Source organism: Marmota flaviventris, chromosome 7, assembly GCF_047511675.1.
Source record: "Marmota flaviventris isolate mMarFla1 chromosome 7, mMarFla1.hap1, whole genome shotgun sequence".
Taxonomy (NCBI): Eukaryota; Metazoa; Chordata; class Mammalia; order Rodentia; family Sciuridae; genus Marmota; species Marmota flaviventris.
This window is the reverse complement of record NC_092504.1, coordinates 89,435,741-89,456,541: the sequence shown is the minus strand read 5'-3', so window position 1 is coordinate 89,456,541 and position 20,801 is coordinate 89,435,741. Positions and strand designations below refer to the sequence as shown.

Below are 20,801 nucleotides of genomic sequence, written 5' to 3'. Positions count from 1 at the left end.
AAGCTAACTCCACATTAACATATGTTTAAATTCACTGGGTTTTATAAAGAGAAAAAGAAACTTCTACCCTTTTGGACAGTGGCTGTGACCCTTTTCCCTACCTACCTCTTCAGTCACTCTCCACAAAGAAGATTCGTCTATTTGAAGAAGAAACTAAGGATGGGCTGACTTTTTATTCTCTTTTGGGGCCAGTTTGTCTGAGCTGGCCTTGGTTCTACAGGAGGCAAGTTCCCTGCCAATGTTAGGGAAACCTGTGGCTGTGGTGGCAGGGGGTGGGGGTGGATGGTTCAACTTGGGGAAGTCAAAGGAAGTTCAAATTTGTTTAAGACACATTCTCCACTCTAGTCTTATGGAGTGTGTGACACTCTCCATCTGTCTGACAACTTGTCTACTATCTCTTTTTTTTATTTGTTCTTTTTAGTCATGTCTCTTGAGTGAAAGAGTCATGAAAACTATCAGCCTCAAAACACCAACCATAAGCAAAGCTGAATGTAAACAAATACACTTTTTAAAGTTCTGACTTCAGGACTGAGGCTATAGCATAAGTAAGACTTGTCTAGCATAAGTAAAGGCCCTGGGTTCAACCCCCAGGATCTTAATAAGTAAAAACAAAATTTAATTTAAATAAATATGAGTGTGTGTGTGTGTGTGTGTGTGTGTGTGTGTTGCTGAGGATTGAACCCAGGCCTTGTGCATGTGAGGCAAACATGCTACCAACTGAGCTATATCCCCAGCCCAAAAATATGTTTTTTAAGGTTAAATTGCACTATTAACCCCAAATTTAAAGGTGTACTGCCTATCAGCAAGAATACAAATAATAATAAATGTTGGTGAGCATGATGGGAAATATAAAACATTTATGCATTGTTTGTAGGATTGTAAATTAGTACAACTACTTTGGAAATCAGCCTGGAAGTTCCTCTAAAGACTAGAAACAGAACCATCATATGACCCAGCTATTCCACTCCTCAGTGCTTAATTCAAAAAAATTTAAGTCATCATACTATAGTCATACATGCATACCAATGATTATAGTAGCATAATTCCCAGTAGCCAAACTACAGGACCAGCTTATGAAATCTGTCTGTCAACAGATGACTGGATAAAGAAAACATGGTATATATACATAATGGATTTTTTAAAATACTTTTTTAGTTATCGGTGGACCTTCATTTTATTTATTTACTTATATGAGATGCTGAGAATAGAACCCAGTGCTCACATGTGCTAGGCAAGCACCACCACTGAGCTATAGCCCCAGCCCCTAGACAATGGATTTTTACTCAGCCACAAACAACAACAAAGTTATGTCATTTGCAGGAAAATGAATAGAACTGAAGAGCGTAATGTTACATGAAATAAGCCACACTCAGAAAGTCAAAGGTCATATTTTCTCTCATATATGGAAGCTAGAGAGCAAAAAGTGGGAAAAAGGGGGACTTAGGGGCTGGATTTATGGTTCAGTGGTAGAGTGCTCACCTAACACATGTGAAGCACTGAGTTCAAGCCTCAGCAACACATAATATAAATAAATATATATAATAAAGGTATTGTGTCCACCTATAACTAAAAAAAATAAAATTAAAAAAAGGGGACCTCATGAAAATAGGAGACTACTGAGTAGAGAGAGAGAACAGGCTGGGGGGAGAGGGGAGGAGGGAAAGGAAAGATACTAGGGATTTTAATTGATCAAATTATGTTTTGTGCATGCACGAATATATCACACTGAATCCCACTTATTATATATAATTACAATGCACCAATAAATTATCTCTGCATTTCTGACATTTTCCAAAGAAATAATTTAAAATGAGTACAAAGATTTTGTTAGAAAATATTTCATCATAATACTTACATGAGAAAAAAGGTGTCAGTATCTGAATGTGGGAACCAAAAAATTACTAGCTAAATAAATTAGGCAATCCATTAAAGATGTTACAAAACAATGCTTAACAGAAGAAAAAGTCCAATATATACTGGTGAGGAAAAAAATCAAGTTACAAAATGGCATATCATGTTCTCATTGACATGAGTATATAACAGGTATTTGTGAATTTATGTACCAGTTATATACATGCATAGAGAGAAATCTAAAAGGCTGTGTAGCAAATTCTAGGAGTGATAATCACTGAGAATAAGAGCCTGGGAATTTAGTATTTGTATTCTTTTTGCTCAACGAAATTTTCTAATTTTTTCTACTGAACATGTTTTGCTTTTTTTAAATGAAAATAATCTTTTGTTTTCATAAAGTTAAGCATTTTTAAAAATGTCTAATAGAATCATCACTGTAATTGCTTTTCTGCTTTACATTTTTATCAATATTATAATTTGGTAAGTATTTTATGTTTTTCAAGGCAAATGTTGATTATTTTTAATAAAAACAAACAAAACTGTAGACCTTAAGGGAGGACTCTGACTCTACAACTTATTAGGCTGAGACAGATTATTGCTCTTCCTGAAGATGGTTCCTTTCTTTAATGCTGAGTTTATAATACACCACAGTTTTTACCTCAACTGAGCATTAAATGAGCATGTAAACTGCCTTATAAGTACTGAATACAATGTAGTATTTAAAAAAAACAAAAACAAAAACATGAATACTAATTTTAAAATTTTAATGTATGTATATAATGAGCAAAATATTATTTGAGCAATATTTGGGAGACTTGATTTTTTTGGGGGGGTGTGGCACTTGGGATTGAATCCAGGGGTACTCTACTACGTCTCCAACCACTTTATTCTATTTTATTTTGAGAAAGGATCTCAAGGCCCAGGCTGCCCTCAAACTTAAAATCCTCTCGCTTCAGCCTCCAGAGTTGCTGAGATTACAGTGTGCTGGGCTGGCTAACTGGTTAGCCCTATTATAGCAAATATTAAACATTTATCACTTTGATATTTTTGGTTTTTGTCTCAGACTTTAAAAATCTAATTTAAAAGTCTAATAACATTTGAGATGAGATTACAGAGCCTTTTTCTTTTATTTGCTGTGCTGTGGATGGAACCCCGCGCTCAGGCTTGCTGTGCTCTACCACTGGCCACACCTCCAGTCATACAATACCTTTTTCCTTGATCCAAGTCTTTTGAAGTAGTATACCAAGGTGATGGGATCAAAATTAATATGAGGTGCTTTATATACTGTACCAAATTGAGGTATCCTATACAAAGAAAGCTGACTCCACATTAGTATATGCGTAAATTCACTGGGTTTAATTAAGAAAAAAAGAAAAAAAAAGTTTTAAAATGATGGAAGCAAGACTTTTCCACAAGGCTAGAAAGACATCAATTTCATCTTGCTGCCTGCCTAACATATCCCTTGGATCTTATCTTTAGGTGCAAAGAAAGCTAGAAGGATTTAAACCAGAAGAAAATTTGGAGAAGAAAAATATAACTTGCCTGTTATCTTCAACATTCACAAGGCTTCAAAAGTTCCTCTCTCCCTAGTTTTGGTAGCAGGGAAAAGAAACCCAGCTCTTAAACGATTAAGGGGAAAATATTCTCCTAACCACAAATATATTTCTGCCTTATCCACAAAATTTTCTGGCAACTTCTTATCAAATACTGGAAGATTCAAACTTTTCAACTAATGAATCTGAACTGTAAAAACCTGTTCCCTCACACTTCTCATTCCCTTGGCAGAGAACCGTGGTGCTAAAGGGTAAAATCAGATGGCCTCCTAATAGAAGAGTAGAAAACCACCTCGAAAAGGATGTTCTGACAGTCCCCCAAATTTTTATTCACACTTTCCAAAGGTGAAGGTAAGTCCTTCACCCAGTTCAAACTGCAGGTCCTCATCATGGCACAGAAAGAACAATATATGTCTTTCTTTTCTCCAGAGCCTCTTGGGTCCAGACACACCTCTCTTGAATGCAGAAACCCCTCCAGGTGGGAACCAGAGCCCTGCCTCACACCATCTTAGACTCCAGCTTTACTGCTGGAAAACAGTGCTTGTGCAGACTTTTTGCCGTCAGAACTGCACATTCACCAGGTAAGGTGGGCAAGCCGGGCAAGCCAGATAAATGTGACAATTTGTAAACGAGGAAACAAAGGCTAAATATGGAGGTTAAATACCTTTAGAGGAGGGTGATGGACTTGGGACTAGAGCTTGGGCTGGTTAACATCTACCCTAGTACTTCCCTTCGCAGACTCTGCCTTCTTAGGGGCTGCCTTCCTCCTCCTAATAAAATAAATATATTGCCAAATATATTGCCAAAAGGTGTGATCAATTTACAGCACACACTGGCTCAGAACAGTCAGCAATGCCACTGCCACACGTCTTTAAAAAATACACAGAGAGGGCTGGGGTTATGGCTCAGTGGTAGAGCACTTGCCTAGCATGTGTGAGGCACTGGGTTCAAACCTAAGCACCACATAAAAATAAATAAACAAAATAAAGGCATTGTGTCCATGTGCAACAACAAAAAAATTAAAAAAAAAAAAAAAAAATACACAGAGGGGCTGGGGATGTGGCTCAAGTGGTAGTGTGCTCGCCTGGCATGCGTGTGGCCCGGGTTGGATCCTTAGCACCACATACAGACAAAGATGTTGTGTCTGCCGATAACTGAAAAATAAATATTAAAAAAAAAAAACTATCTCTCTCTCTCTCAAAAAAAAAAAAAAAAAAAAAAAAAACAACACAGAATTCTCTGCTATCTGAAAATGCCACAAGTGTTACTGGGGGGGGGGGGGGGGGGAAATGTCCTTTCTAGCTGAGAGAATAAAAATGAAAAGTGTTAGCTATATGATACTAAAATATACTTGAAGATGATTTTCTTTTTATTACTATCATATTCCATCTCAAGCACCCTTCTGAAAAAAGTATTTCTGTCCTCTCCATTGCTGCAATTAGGTTACTAGGACCTAAGTAAAAGACAAGTGCATCTTACTGATCCTCACAAGAGGGTCCAGTCTCATTCTTTCTCAGTCTAGCAGTAAGTTCCTCTGGCTGTCTAATTCCAGCTGGAAACTGAACATTGTATAAGGAATGACCAATGTTCTCCTTAAAGACAGTGGTCTAATGCTCCTTCACTCACTCATGCAGTAAGTCAGACAAAAAACAAAATAATAAAATACCAAGGATTAGTTTCCAGACACTTCCAAGTCTTGCCATTCACATAATCTTTGGTTTGATAAAGTCCTTTGGATGTATCCAAAATTCACATGAAAATTTACTATGCACTCTTATTGATTCAGCAAATATATTGGGGTTTCTTTTCTGTGCTAGGATGATTGTAACCCTTTCATAACTCATCAGGGACGATCACCTATCATCAATAGCTGGATAGCTATAATTACAAAGTTTTCAGGATTATAAAAAAATTAAAGGAATTATAAAAATGTCTTAGTATGTCAGATATTAAATTCTTGTTTTGATGACTGATTCAGAAGCTTATAATAATAAAAGAAAAATGAACCTATTCCAAAGCCATCCCTATTTATATTACAGAGCCTCCCTACATATACCCCTTCATTTCAATTTCTCTGTTGAGTGACAGCAAACATTTTAATAAAGGGAACATAACATCACCACAGTAACAAATCACTATTTAGATCAAAATTCAATCATCCAAAACTGTCATCCAGTTCCATATAGGATTATTTGTGAGTATGGGTAGAACAATAATCAGAAATTCAGTTTTTTAAAGGCTCTACTGCTCCCAGTTAGCTGCAAAAATTTCTAGACCTTCTGTGAAGCAATGTCTTTGCTTCCTCCCACAAACTGGGAAACCGGAGAAACAACCAAAACTCTTCCTTGCTCTATACTGCCCTTGCAATTTCTCCACACAGATAGAAGGCATGTGAGTTCCATCTCCCCAGTGAACTTTATAAGTGGTCTATCTGTACAAATGGATAATTTCAGCAGATTTAGAGGTTTAGCCAGAGTTGGTATTGTGTATAAACGTACTCCTGTGCAGAGATTTTATAATCCTCTTCACAGCCTCTGAAAATAGTCTGTAAATAGTCCCAACTAAATTATCAGAATTTTTGAGTCAACAATCCCTATTCCCCAAGCAGCCCTCTGTTCAACTCTTCCCTCTTTACTACCCAAGTCTTTGTCATTGGTCTCTAAGTCAGTATCAGGCTTTGGGCCTCCAAATTTTTGCCAGGATCGACATTGGAACTCATTTATATCCTTAAAATGATTTCACAGCTTATAGCAGAGTCTATAGATCCCAGACTGTGACTTCATAAAATCACAATTTAATATTTAAAAACTAAATATGAACTTTAAAAAGAGAAGGGATCTCATTTTGTTTTGAGAGATAGGATCTTGCTATGTTGCCTAGGCTGGCCTTAAACTTCTAGGCTCAAGTAATCCTCCTGCCTCAGACTCCAAATGCATTTTTTAAATGATTTAAAGAAACTCCAATGACTGCCTTTTCTAAATGAGTGAGGACTGTCAGGAAAGCAAGAAGCAGTCCTAAGTCTCATGATTACTACAATATTAGTCCTGCAAACTAGCTCAGCTTAGCACTGTCACCCAGTTCCATACAGGATTATATATAATTCAGCTTGGCACTCAACTTTGCATTAAAGCGATGGCTCCAAAGTGGACAAGTTGTAAATGAACATTCCCTTGTAAAAACAACCTTCATGACAGTAGTGTCTCTGATATGTTCAGCTCTACTTTTACCTGTAAAAAATTTTGACTGGCCATAAATAACACTGCACATTTTATCTTTAAACTTCAGTTCTTTCTCCAAAATCAAAGGGAAACCAGTTTTGTAAAAGTCCAATCATATCTATGACAAACAAATGAGGATCAAAAAAAGTTAAAAGGAGGATGGAGTCATTTTTTTGCTCAAAAAACCTTTAGTCACATAAAATCCAAAATGGTTCTGCCTAAAGAACAAACAAAATTGGTTTTAAAACATTCAACCCAGTAAACATTGGGGAAAGCACCTGTGAGTCTCAAGTTCAAGTCCAGACAGACACACCTGTAAAGTCCTATCTCTTATCAAATTACACAAGAGGTTTGGTCCATAGGGTAGACTGAGTCAGAACAATGGGGTTGATGAGAGCCCTGTATGGGGGCCCAGCCCACTACTTCAGAAGCAGGAATTTTAACAGGTTGGCTCAAAGTTTTGTTTTTAGTAAAGTTACTAAATATCTTGTATTGTTCTCATGTCTTTATGAATGAACAAGAAACTACAAGGGTCATTTCAAAACACATATCTGAGTAAAGATCAGTCCTATAATTGCAACAGTAGCTCCTGAGTCATGTGTATGACTCTCTGGGATACCTGAACAAGCAAACTGTTAGTATATTTAAGATATCTGATGGAGGGATGGCAAGAGCTGCCAATTCTTCTGACTATGATCCTTTCCCAACTTCACAACAGTGCAATTAAGAAGGGATCAAACAGAAGAGTTGGAGGTCTGGGGCATTTTCCCCACATTCTCCTGACATTCATAAAAGTGACCTAGAATATACTTTATAAAACTTACCCTACATCTGAGGTAAAGGGGAAAACTCAATATACTTAGCTTCAAAAATTAAACAGCTGAGAGAAATTATGATTTATCAGTAAGTCAAATTAAGTAGTTTCTTGCAGTAAAATGAAGAGAGCCTTTTAAAAATCCTGCAAGAGATAAGCCAGTCTCTCTCCTTAAGTTTTTCATTTCAAAAGCTATGTAACAGTGATAAGCAGTGCCACTCAGAAACTTAGCGATTAGTCAAGTCCTTAATTCTGGATGTGAACAATGAAAAAATCAAATTTCATCTACTTGTATGTAAATACAAACATGTGGGGGTAAGACAGTTATAATATGTATGGTTCTGTCAACCAGAAATCAAACTGTTGATTCCCTATGGTAAAAGGCACATGATGTAGGGCTGGGGTTGTGGCTCAGAGGTAGAGCGCCCGCCTAGCACGTTTGAGGCCCTGGGTTCGATCCTTAGCACCACATAAAAATAAATAAATAAAACAAAGGTATTGTGTCCAACTACAACTAAAAAATAATTTTTTTAAAAAAGGCATACAATGTAACTGAGCTATTCTTAAGTAATCAAAAACAAATTCCTACAGCATTTTCATAGCAACCCCAACTTAAAAAAAAATTCTGAAATGAGAACACAAATATCTCCCTTTCCCACATAAAAATTCACTCTTAAGGATCACAGAGAACCAGAAACAATGAAAGTTCTCAGCACCACACTGACCAGGTGGCTGCTGTGGTCTGAGGAGACTCAGCAGCAAGGGGGCTCAGCTTCCTGCATTCCCTCCTGAGCATGAGAGAAACATGAGGTTTTTCTTCTAAGGTGTTAACCATCTGGCTGCTAAGGGACAAATGGAAGTCAGACACCCAAGATGAACACCCATAGGACATTAAACCAATGGGAACTTTTGCTACATTAAAGCCAGGCAAGCTCACAAGGTGTTCAGGCACACAACTGCCAGGACCAACCTTGGGGATATAAAGACGTATTATTTTTTTCTTTTAATACTTTACCACTGGCCTACAGGGATTTTTCATAAATAAGGTTCAGAGGAAAAAAAGGTTTGGGAGTATGCTTTTAATAAACCTTCCAGGTTCCTCACTATGAAATATTTAATAGGCCTTTGCATCATCCTTCTCTGCAGATAACCAACTTAAGTCAAAGTTTACTGTGCCTTGGAGCTCACAATGACACCAAATGTGTTGTCATAGGTGCTTTCTTAGGCTCAGTTTAGCTGAATGAAGAATTCTTATTTAAAATTCCACAGAGACCCATTCATAAGATTTCTTATGCAGATGATCATATCCATAAGAATTCCAAGTCTAGAAAGAGGTAATCTGCCAATTAAAACTTCCCCTCAAAAGGATAAAAGCTGAATGGGTGAAGACAGTTCTCCTGAAAAGATAATGCAGTACGTAGGTCCCTGTGTGAGCATGCTTATGCCAGTGTTTGTCTGAAAAAGTGCAAAAGCAGATAGAATTGTTACAATGAGATTCCAGCAGAAACATTTCTGTATGTGCTAGTTGGTCATAGCTGGAATTCTCAGGATTACCTAGTTATATACAAACACAAGACTATGCAGAGAAGGGGTGGTCTGGTCCCTCCCCCACCCCCAGATGTTAACTCCAGTCTGAACAAGTCCAGGGAGCAGAAGCAGTAAACAAGCAGCTGTTTGTAATGCAAATTCAAGTCACAGAGATGCTCCCACCCTAAGTCCAAACACAAATGGTCACTCCATTCCTCACACTCTCCATGTAAGTCTGTCATTGTGGATGTCAGTGATACACTCAAGTCTTGATAGGGACAGAATTAAAGACCAAGAAGGCAGAGTGTGGTTGGGGGTAAAGAAGAGAGGCTACCTTCCCGTTAAAGTGTTCCTGATCTCAGACACATTAAAAACAGCTGTTAGGTATTAGGGACCGACAATTATAACTTTCATTGTACTCTGAAAAATAGATAAAAATCAATTTAGTCTGTGGTTTAAACTGAAAAGCTCTGGAAGTGGGCAAACTACAAAATATCTCAAGAAAATACGCCTAAAAAATACATTCTAATATGTAACAGATTAAGCAAAGCATGAGGTAACAGGGTAAGATAAGCCTTTCTTCATCATACTCTGTTTCTCTACCCTGTATCTATAGCCATTTATTTTGGCCACACATCTTTCCAAAGCAATGAATGACTGATTCACAGATCTTAAAATTTTAATATATACACTAACAAAAAAAATGCCTTCCATTCTATCAAAATTTTAAAATGATGAGTACTCTGGAGGATCAGGAGAAAAGTCTGCAGAGACGTAAGGCAGAATTCTCGATTAAAGAGGAAGAGATGCTTAACATACAATATTCTTAGGGACTGTTTACAAAGACCAATAAGTATTTATTATACTGACTTTTCAAAAATTATTGCTTGAAAGGAGAAGCAGCTGGTCTAAGGAATACATTTCAAAATATGTACTGTGTGCACAGATAAAATTCAGTGGCTATTTTCCATTATTATCAAGACTATAATTTGATTTGGAAACATTATTTGTTCTAAAAAGTCTTTAACAACAGAAATATTCAATAATTTGTTATCTAAGACATATTTTGTTTCCTTTCTACCCCTCCAAAACAAAAAGTGTGTGCAACTATAAAATAAATATCTGATATATTTGCACATCTAGTCCAACAGATATAAACTTCTACAACTTTCTGAAACTCAGAAGCATTTATTTGGGGCAGTCTCTAAGCGGTAAACTATATTTTTTATTAATTCATTCATTTTTAGGTAGAAAATTCCTATGTACTACACAGACATTAAATATTTGAAAAGCCTTTTAAAATAAAATACAAAACAGCTTTTTCCTATGGCAACCATCCCAAAATCGCCAAGATTACATCCCCAAAATCTCCATTTTAGCTGCAGTATTAAAATTAGAAAAATCTTATTCCAAGAGATAAAATATTCCTTGTGATATTTTTGCAGTGCCCATACAAAGTGATTATATTTCATATACCTTTCAGTTTACATTGAGGGCTACAGACAATGAAGACAATCACTACGCATGGTGTTAACAGTTGACTACCAGCCATTTCCCTCAGCTACTTTGGTGAACCTTCTCATTCTCTGATTCTGTCTACTGAGGCATTAATGCCATCAGTTTTCCCAGATGTTTGTGGCTGATTTTTTTCAGTTTGTAGAACCAATGGGAAAGATCTCAGGCTCCATTTTCAATGTAGATCTGGATATCAGGAGAGACAGTGAGACTGAAACCCTAAGCCATATACATTAAGTGTCTTTCATTAGAGGTTGGGTAGTGGAGGGATAGTAGGACTGGAAAGAAAGTTTATATATTGATGGATCACTTAATAGTCCATGCCCACAACACACATCATGTTCACATACTATATAAGTTACTACTTAGATATTTTCTCATTACACAAATGAGACTTCCACTTTGCAAGAAAAGATAAATATCATTCAGTACCAAGCATGAAATTGTTCATAACATTATGCATTTGCATAATGCAGTTATAATGCCAATGCATTTTTAGAACTTCAAAAGTTAACCACAAGACAGAAGAAGAACTTTCATTAGGTAATCTTCAAATGATACTTCCTCAACAATTGACAATAAGGTAAAAATAGATTATCAGCCATTCACAAAATATATTAAAACTAATAGTTAATATAATAAGGCACTTTTAAAAGTCAAAGAAGCAATGTGAATGTCCAGCTCCAAATGAGCCTAAACCATTCTGATTCTAGATATCTTAAGAGCATCAACAGCTTTTCGGTCCTTGGCTAACTCAAAACACTGAATCAAATTTTCCTGTCCTCGGCACAGAAAGCACAATAATTATAAAATAGTAGATTTGTTGGTTTAACTTCATTTGATTTTGTAACATGTGATATGTTATTAATCTCAAACCAATAAGCCAAAAGCTAAAATTCCAAATGCAAGACATCAAACATGGCACTATTTTAAGGCAGCCAGTCCCTGTAACAGCTCTTATTGAGCAATGACTGGTCATATATAATGAAAGCATTTGCAATGTGTTTGAAAAAATAAACATTCTGCCAAAATACCAATTAATTTGCACTTCAGAAAATAATTTGCAACATCAGCATGTTACTCACTGTTCTCGGGATGGGTGGAGAAAGGGATCCATTTGACATGTATGGGTCGTTATTCATATTTGGCATCATTATGTAGCCAGAATAACTAGAGTAGGAGGGTCCCTTGTTGTAGAGGCCTCCATCTGGATGCTTTCCTGAGAGAATCCAAAGAACAATCAATGATGTATTGACTCCCTTTTTATAGCACAATATTTTTCATCAGAAAATCTAACAGTTCTAAGGCAAATCAGACTTTCCATAAAAGATTTGTTTATAAAATACTATAACTGGATTATTATGCTCTATTTTAGATTGACAGTATTTATTCTCTTAAATGAGTTAGCAGCAAACCAGATGTTTAAAAAACATATGTTTCAATTTACTTCCACAACTGACTGATGTTTTTATAATAATAAGTGTTATCCATCTAACTTAATTTGTTCTAATACTAACAAACTAGCCTAAGAAATACAGAAACATGAAGGAAAACACACAAACCTGAAACTGTGATGTATTAGACTATCTGTGTATATACATGTATATATTGATACACTTGAAGTTATCCTTTTTCTTTTAAGAAAATTCTATCTATGCTTCTAGATTTCTAGAAAATTTCTAGATTTTTGCTGAGGAAGAGAGTTGTATCTAGTATTTGAGCGATGAAAGGAGTAACTCTGGAAGGCTTAATTTTATGTGTTACACTTACATCATTCTACCAAAGAAATCTGTGTGTTCAATTTACAGATTTCTTCCTTTCAATTTGTACAACTATTTGTCACTGAGAAGAACCCTAATATGTAATTCTCAACCCTTCTTCTCCAGGTTAAAATACAGTATATATTTTAGATTCCATTCTGATCAGGCCAATTGTTAAGTAATTAAAGGACTTAAGTAATTAAAATGCAGACTGGGCAACAAGTAAACCCTACCTGTTATCTTATTCCTTTCCAAGTCACAGGAGCTGTCCTTAAATTTAAAATTATGTGCATATATATATATATATATATATATATATATATATATATATATATCTTTTAACAAGAATCAGAAATGGAGAGAAAGTCTATCCTATCTGCATAGTCCCTAGCTGTAAGTTTTATATTTTAAAAGCTAGATTCTGTTTTACTGAGTCATGTTCACTGTTCATTCCCTGCCTGCCTTCTCACTGTAACAAACTAGAAACAGCAATTTCGCAAGCAAAAATCCATTCAGAACTATTTTTGTTTAAAAGAAAAATCTATTATAAACCCTCCTCCTTTTTCAAGAATCTGGAAGCTAGTTGAAATCCGAAGGTCCATAACTCATTCAAAGATAGTTCTTAAATGATGTAATACACATTAGAGATAACCAGTAAGTTTCCTGGGTTTTCTTTCCTATTTTGTTATGATAGTGGGCATTAATAATCTTATCACACCTGGTCCTGGTCTCCTAAATGCAAAAGCAGCAAAACAAACTTATATACACAAACCACAGGTTCTATGATAAAGCTGGAGGAAGTAGAATTCAGTCTTACCATCATCAGGGTGTTCTCTGGCCTTGTCGTGGTAGGACTCCTGAGAGGTCTGTGCTTGTCTGGCCACCTAATAGCAATCCCCATCCCCAAAAGAAAGAAAATCACCTTAGAGTTTGTGATAGTGTGTCCAATGGAAACTCAAAGAAAGAGGTTTAGGTGCAATTCAATCTACCTGTTTTATTAATCTAAGGATAAGCTAGAGTTGGGTACTAGGGAGTCTTTTTCTTTCCAACATGTATTTTTGAGAGATTATTATCTTCTCGGGACCAAAAAGTAAAAAGAACAAAAATATAGTAAATTTGGGACCAACTCACAAGCTGTTCTGACTGCTGTTTATTAAAATCTGTCAAGGTTCCTGTATGCCTAATAGGAGAGGAGTCGGAGTTAATGGCGTTGATAGTTTTGATAGCCTCTTCAACCACTGTTCATTTCAATTAGAGCTGATTAAAGCAGGCTGAAATATCATTTTGCAACTGAAAATGGCATTTTTAATATGAACAAGTCAACCACTCCAATGGGGTCTTAAGGAAATAGCCCTAAGAGCTGGAGTTCCACTATGGCTTAAGACCTACTATGGCTGGCTGACTGCAGGCTTGCAAGAAAAAAGTAGAACTGATCTGTGGTTAAAGAGAGGAAAAATTGAGAGTCGGGTTATAGACATCTAAAAGGTAGCCCAGTTAATATCAGTTTTGGAAACCACCATCCACCTTGGCTCAACCACGTGCAAATCAGTGGTATTACCCCATCACCATCTTTCTTGGGTCGGTTCACCAACTTACCGCCGCGACAAGATTAACAGAGCCCTAACACCTGGGGTTGTCTGTTTCCAACACAGTGTCCTTCTCCCCAGACCAGACGGATAAAGAACACCCTTCCTTTCTCCTCGGAACCCAGCCCCCAGCCTTACAAAATGCATACTCACCCCTGCCATTGGGATAGACAAGGTAACTCTGAGGTGTTCTTAAAACGTGTTGTTTAAAACCCATAATGTCCCCGCCCCCAAAACCACGCGCTTTCTTTTTGGGGGCAGAAGTAATGCCATTTAAGGAAAAAGGGTATACCCTCCAAGTTTCTCTGAAGGGGAAAAACGTTGGTGAAATCATTTGGGTGTCAGGACTTTTCGACCGGATTTCCTCCGGAGGATTTCCCAGTTGTTGAATGAGGGTGGCCAGTGGAGTGTCGAGTATCAGGGTCCATCCCCCCACCTCATCTGAGCCTCTGGGCGCAGCCCGAAATAGCCCTCCCGCGCAGTCCCGCTGTGGCTTTCTCTCGCCGGCACCCACGTGTCTCTATTTACCCTACTCGGGTTACCAGCGCTATCGCCTGCAGCTGGCCAGGAGATCTGATAAAGCGCTTTCCACCCTCCCTAACCGGTGCCCGATTTCCGCCGCTTCTCTACTAGGGCTCGCCTTTCTTCTGCATAGATTGAAGGCCTGATGTAGGCCCCAACTAACCCCAAATAAAGTTTTGTATTTTTTAAGTGAAGGGGTGCAGGCAGTCGAGCGGAATCTGTCCTCTTGGGGCGGCTGGGCTCAGCGCGCCCACAGCTTTGTGCAGCCTGCGCTGGGGCTCCAGTGGCTGCAGGGACTTGGCCCCGCACCACCCCCGCAGAGCCGGCGCGCGCCCACTCCACGGGCCGGCTTTGCGCGGGCCCTGCTCCACGGCGGTTGGGACCGCCCCGCCTGCCCCCGGCCCACGCCCGCCTCTCCTTCCTCCCGCCTCTGGCTCGGCTCGTCTAAGCCTTTGGTGGTTTAACGCACTTTTGCAGACATGTACCGAGAAAGATAGCGGGTGTACTTTGTTTTCCGTCCTACGGATGATTTCCCAGTAGTACTGTTCAGACCTCGCTTTAATTCATTGCACTCCTCACTCCACCAAAAAGTCCGAAGGCGAAACGTTATGGGTTAAAGGAAACATTTCCTGCCTGTAAACCAACCGCTTGGCCACCGAACCCCTAAACTGATGACTGGGAATAAGTTTCCCTGCACATCCCTCCACCTCCGATCCCGCACACCCACCGAAAATATCAACCAGGGATCCAGCCCTTCCCCAACGCCCCTACAGACAAGGGAACTACTCCGGAGCAGTCACCAGGGACTGCCGGCGCCTTGGCTCCCTCCCTCTCTGCGCTTCTCCGAGACCCACCACGCCTCTCGGGAACTTGGGGCAGCGGCCCGCTCACCTCGTGTCCGTTGCTGGCGGGGATGATTTCGGACTCGTTAACCAAGGAGGACTTGATGTCGGCTAAGTCGCCTTCCTCTTCGGGGTGACTGATCTCAGCGAAGATCTTCTCCTTCTGGGGATCGCCCTCGTCCTTGAAAGGGATCATCTCGTCCGTGGCGCAGAGTTCCGGGTCCCCCCCGCCGCCGCCGCCTCCCCCAGAGAGTTGGGGCATCCCGACGAATCTGTAATCTCCGCTCCGCTGTGGGAGCACCCGCGGCGACAGCAGGAAAGAGAGGGGGGTCAATGCAAGGGTGGGGGGAGGGAAAGGAGAGCTGGATGCGTGAGGGAGGACTGCGGGCGGAAGCGAGGCAGGCGAGCGCGGGGCCGCCGGCCGGCAGCCGGAGCAGCTGCGGCGGCGCCCAAGCTCTGGCGGCCTCCCGCGCTTTCCCGCTTCGCAGAGATAGACGCCGGCGCCCGCCTCTGAGGCCGAAGGGCACGGGACTGCGAGGGCAGCCGCAGCTGGCGCCTCTGGGGGCGTCTGCGCGGCTCCGCGCGCGCTGGGCTAGCCTGCCCTGGCCCGGCGGGCCACCCCACGCTCCCCGCCGGCCTGTGTGCGCGGAAGACACCGGTTCTGGAGGGGTCAGCACACCCCAGAGAACAGAGAGTCCGGCGGCGCTGCTCCGCGCAAACCTCCCCACCGTAGATTCCTCGGATGCCGATTTAGTAGTTTGTTTTCCGATGAAGGAGAAGCGAGCTGGGCCAAATGGCTCCGTTTGCCCCAGCGGAGGTTTAAAGAGAATCAGAAGATAATGAAAAGTCCACTTCCTGAAGGGTAAAAAGATAAAGTAAAATAAAGAGCCACCGAACTGGAAATGTCCGTTTTAGAGCTTCTTATTTGCTTCCCTTTTGCTTCGGTTTTCCTTCTTGCGGAGCATTTAATCTGCTGGAAGAGGGGGAGGAGGAGGAGGCGGAGGTGGAGGAGGAGGAGGAGGAGGGGAAGAGAAAGACCAGAAGTTTGCCAAGAATAAAGTTTGCCGGCGAGCGCTGGGAAAAGGCCTTAGAGGGCTCGGCGGGGTCTTGGGGAGTCACAGCAGGAGCCTCGGGCCCAAATGCTTCTGCCCGGAGCTCGAGCCGACACACACACACAGCCCGATCCCTCTTTGTTCCCAGCTCGAGTTTCTCAGCCTGGCTTGCTGGCTCTCACTCGCCGCTCTCCACGCCTCCGCTCTGTCAAAGCAAAGAGCTGCTTTGCCCCACGGTCTCGCCCGGCCGACGGGAGGGGTAAACCCTGAGCGTGATCGCTGGCGAGGCTCCGGGCGCGTCCTGGCCCCTCGGCCCAAGACCTCACCGCCCGGGTCCCTCCTCCGCGCCCTGCCCCGCAGGTGAGCGCAGCACCTCCCCACCGCTTCTCCTCCTCCCGCGCCTCGGCGGCGCTGAAAAGCTACCCACATGCGTCGCTTCTCCTCCCCCTCCCCTCCCCCGCCTCCCGCTCTCCTTGGCTGCCCGCTGGAGTGTGTGGAGGTGGGGGGGCAGACGGCGAGAAGGAGGTGGTGATTGAGGGCTTCCCCCCCCCCCTATTGCTTTTCCCAGAGCCTGTAGGACGAGTCCTAGTTTGGGGGTATGGGTGTGTGTGCGTGTGCGCGTGTGTCCGCGCGCGCGCCACTGGAGGGAAGGATCAGGCAACTCCTTGAAGGAAGGAAGGACCAGGCGCTGTTTGTAACCCACGGGGAGGCACTTTTTCCCCCTGCGTGAAATTGACAAAAAAAAAAAAAAACTCTGCTAGAATGGCTTAACTTCATCTGGGTATGTTGCCCACACGCGCCCACTCCTCGTCCTCTGCCAGTCTCTCTCCTCCACCTCTTTTCCGCCTCCCACTCTCCCTCCGTGGCTCAGGCGGGGGGAAAAGATGAAAGAGAAAGCCGCCGCCGCTGTGATCCACACCACATTGATAGATGCTCTGACAGAGGGGATGAGGCGGGAATTGGGGACTGAGAGAAGTAAAAGGGGAAAATATAACTAACATTGCTCACCTAATAAGCGAGAACAGCAGCAAGAAAAATAAAGAAAAGAGAGCTGAGGCTTTACTAAACATACTATCACACATGCCCGTTGGAGACAAGGGATGAGGGAACACACGCTAATGAAAATAAAATCTCCACGCTTACCGAGAAAAATGGGACGAAGAAGGAACTGAAGACTGGATCTTAATTATCGCTTTTAAACAGTATCTCTTTCTTTGCGTCTTCACTATGGGATGCAGGGAGAGTTAACTCAGATCTCTGGAGGGTGTTCGGATATATACGCAGCAGTATGTAGATACCTCCTAGAGAATGAAAAGACAGCGCAAGAAGGGAGAAAGGAAGGTAAAGGAGAAGAAGAAGAAATAAAACCTAGGAGAGTGAGCCAGAAGAGGGAGGGAGGACAGGGCAGTCTCTGGCACCCTGGACGGTGCGCTGAAAGGGATCCTTGAGGATGCAAATCCGAATCCAACCTCAAAAATTCCCCAAGTCTTCACCCTCTCTTTGATGCATTTTGTACAAAGACAGGACTTTTAAGGAGATGCTTTGTGAAATTTACAGTATAAGTGTAGCTGAAGTTTGAAAACACATTACATTTTGTCCCTTGGCTCTCAAATCCCCAGTTAAAAATCCAGGCAAAATTATTATACCCAATGAAGTTGCCATCTCTAAAACCTCAGAACAGTAAACAGGGGCCAGGAATAAATGTATCTCCATCTCCCTGAAATTGAAAATAAGGAAAACACTACAGAATCAGACTTCAGTTCTTCTATATATGAACGATCAAACAAAGATCACTTTTCTTTTCCTAAGGGTGAAATTGTAGGCTACTGGACATTGTATAAGTAAAGATTTTTTAACAGAGATTTAAATGAGCGTCTAAAACTTTCCTGATAACCACTACTTTGAGGGGGGCATGAACTGGAAAATAGTTTTTAAAATTACCATTTAAAGGGTTCAGTTGTCCCACAGAAGATGGCCAGTGGTCACATGTAGATTCTACCTGGTACCTTTGGGCACAGTCAGAAAAGTAAAACAGTTTTACTTTTAAATAGCTGACAATGTCTTAGACAAGAAAAACAAAAATAATATTCTGCTACATGGTGTTTGTAAGGTAATAATAAGTTTGGGAAGATATCCAATTTTTGGTTTTGGGATGTTATGTAACTTCCACTGAAGTTAGGCACCAGAGCGGATCAATGTCCCAGAGATGTGAATGTGTAGCTGTGTCAGACATTTATAGCCCCTTTTGTAAAATCAATATGGCAAAACAAAGTCAAAATTCCTCCTATAACTGCCAATTTGACTGATAGGAAAAGAACTGGAAGATGCAGTTTCATCAAAGCAGCCAGAGTAGACGTTCCTTTTCATCAAACTCCGGAGGGGGAGGCGGCACGCAGAATGGCCAGAGGGTATTTTCTGGAAGCCAAGGAGAGATTAAATGACGACTCCTACATCCCCCCTGTTTAAGTGTTGCAACTAATTCGAATTCCCATTTTCTCCTTCATGTTAATTATCCGGACTCCCTGAATCATTTGGAGCTCAGCTCCAGGTGTCCTGGAGATTAGCAGCTCGAGAGAAGATGGGAATTTTTGGAACAATAACTAGTGGGAATTGTTTACTAGAAGGGCTGAGGGTAGGTGGCTGCGTTTGGGATTTTCCTGTAACCCTCTTCTTTGGAAACATTGTTTCTAACGAAATCACTTAGCGCCTGGCTCTGTTTGCGTGGCTGTTAAGTTACGGTGTGCGTGTATTGACTGTCTCTAGCATTGTTGCAGATTTTCTGATGGGCTGTTCTTAAAAATGGCTTTATTAAAAATCAGGCGCCCCCCCCCCTTTTTTTAAGCTGTCAGGAAAGGAGGCTGACATTCCCACGTGAAGTCTGTCTCTCCTGAGGAAAAAAGCGGGGGGTGGGGGGTGGGGGGCGGCGCGGTAATCCCGGGAAGAGGTTCCTCCCTTCCCATAGGTTCGGTGTAGCTCCTGGCACAGGCATTCCGGTAGCCAGGCAGTCTCTTCTAATTGGAGTGGGGGTTACTATTAACACAAACAGCCGCCTCTTCGGGTGCAGCGAGTGGGATCCTAGGTCCGGGATGTGGTGGGTGCGGCGCAAGAGAAGCACCGCCGCCCCCTTGCCTCGGATGTAGAGGCAGGTTGTTGTGTGAACTCGAGCGAACAACTCGAGCGAACGACTGGAGGTTGGCTGTTGTAGGTTCGCTCCTTCAGGATGTGGGTTTCAGGGGGCGTTTTGATGTGATTTAATTCCGACCGTGAAACAATTGCTAGGGCTGGCAGGATAGCTGTTGGTTTTTCCCCTCCTGGTGGCTTGGGTTGGTTTTAGTTTGGGAGCGAATTTGTTTTATATCAACACTTCCTTCTGCACCGGGCGCCTTCGCCCGGGTTGCGCTTAGGGGTGAAGCGCCCATTCCGCGCCGGAACCCAGGCTAGAGGGCAGCGGAGCCTGGTCTCGCCGCCCCCGGGGGGAGCGAAGACCAGCCCTACCCCAACCCCCACCCCCGCTCAGGGGGCAGGGGATCCCGGACAGTGACCCATACCCACCCCAGAAGACCCCTCCCCCCAGGCGACATTGCTGCCAAGTAAGTCAGCTACCGACAATCCAGTGAGTCCTTAATTACAGGGACCAGAGAAAAGCACGGTGCCCCTCACAGCTCTCTCCGCCCCCTCGGTACTAACCCCCCGCCCAGGCCCCGGGTTTTCCCTTTGTGTGGCCTGGACTCTCTCCCAGCGGCAACTTTTGTGGGATCCCAAAGGAAGGAGGTGGCGGGGGCCTACGGAAGAGGATGCTCGCCGAGAGAGAAGCAAGGGATCAGGACTAGAAAAACGAATAATGTGACTTTGGGGGGCGGAACTGTGACTCCCTCGATTTGCCACCCCAGTTTCACCAGGAGACTAAAGCTGTGGGCATCTTCAGTTTAACGGACGTCGTGGAAAAGGAGAGAAGGGGGCGAGGGAAATGGTAGTTTGTGTCCCACGGGGCTCTTCCGCCTCTTCTTGCCTCCTCCTAAGACAAACAGACTCAACCCCCTACCCTCCAGGGTAACGGAGAACTCGTGGGACCGTGAAAATGTCGTTCCCAAATCCGGCCAACTGCGGACGCCGGGCTTCCGCGGGGCCGGCGCCCGTTGGCGTCTGCAGCTCCGCACAGCCTCGCGGGGCTTGAGCCCAGCGGGGTCTGTCTAGCCCTCGCGCCCTCCGCTGGCTCCTCCCAAGCTAGGTGGTGCGGGTGAGCCCCGGCCCCCGCCTCGCAGGGCAGAGGCCCGAGGAGCAGCCGTCCAGCGGGTCGGGTCCTCCCGCCACCCGCGAGGGAGGGCCACAGTACACCCTGCGCTCTGTGGGCTTTGCCAACCGGAGGCCAGAGCTTCGGTCCCGACGCTGCCCAGAGCGAGAGGAGTCAAGCCGGGGTGATTGAGGACAGTAACGAGGGGACCTGGGACAGGCACAGGAGAAGGGATCGAGCCAGAAAGAGCCTCGCCACACGCCCTCGTGGTACGGCTCCGCTACGGGAACCCGAGCTCCCTCGCAGAGCTCGGCGTCACTTCTGGACAGG

The 20,801-nt window shown here is 42.7% G+C and overlaps 2 protein-coding genes across 5 annotated transcripts in view; one reads left to right on the top strand and one right to left on the bottom strand.

Annotated features, from left to right (window-relative positions):
* Positions 1-16,627, bottom strand: part of Lef1 (lymphoid enhancer binding factor 1) — a 115,294-nt gene extending 98,667 nt beyond the window's left edge. The window contains exons 1-3 of one of the 4 annotated variants that reach the window (XM_027935450.2): positions 15,238-16,627; positions 13,056-13,122; positions 11,564-11,697 (exon numbers count right to left, since the gene is read on the bottom strand). In XM_027935450.2, the coding sequence (XP_027791251.1) occupies positions 11,564-11,697; positions 13,056-13,122; positions 15,238-15,450 (414 nt within the window). In that variant the 5' untranslated portion in view covers positions 15,451-16,627. Of the gene's footprint in view, positions 1-11,563; positions 11,698-13,055; positions 13,123-13,977; positions 14,010-15,237 lie in introns of those variants that run through there. The other 3 variants (XM_027935449.3, XM_027935452.3, XM_027935451.3) reach the window with 3 other exon arrangements.
* Positions 1-20,801, top strand: part of Rpl34 (ribosomal protein L34) — a 535,705-nt gene that overhangs the window by 126,105 nt on the left and 388,799 nt on the right. The gene's annotated exons all lie outside the window — the stretch shown is intronic.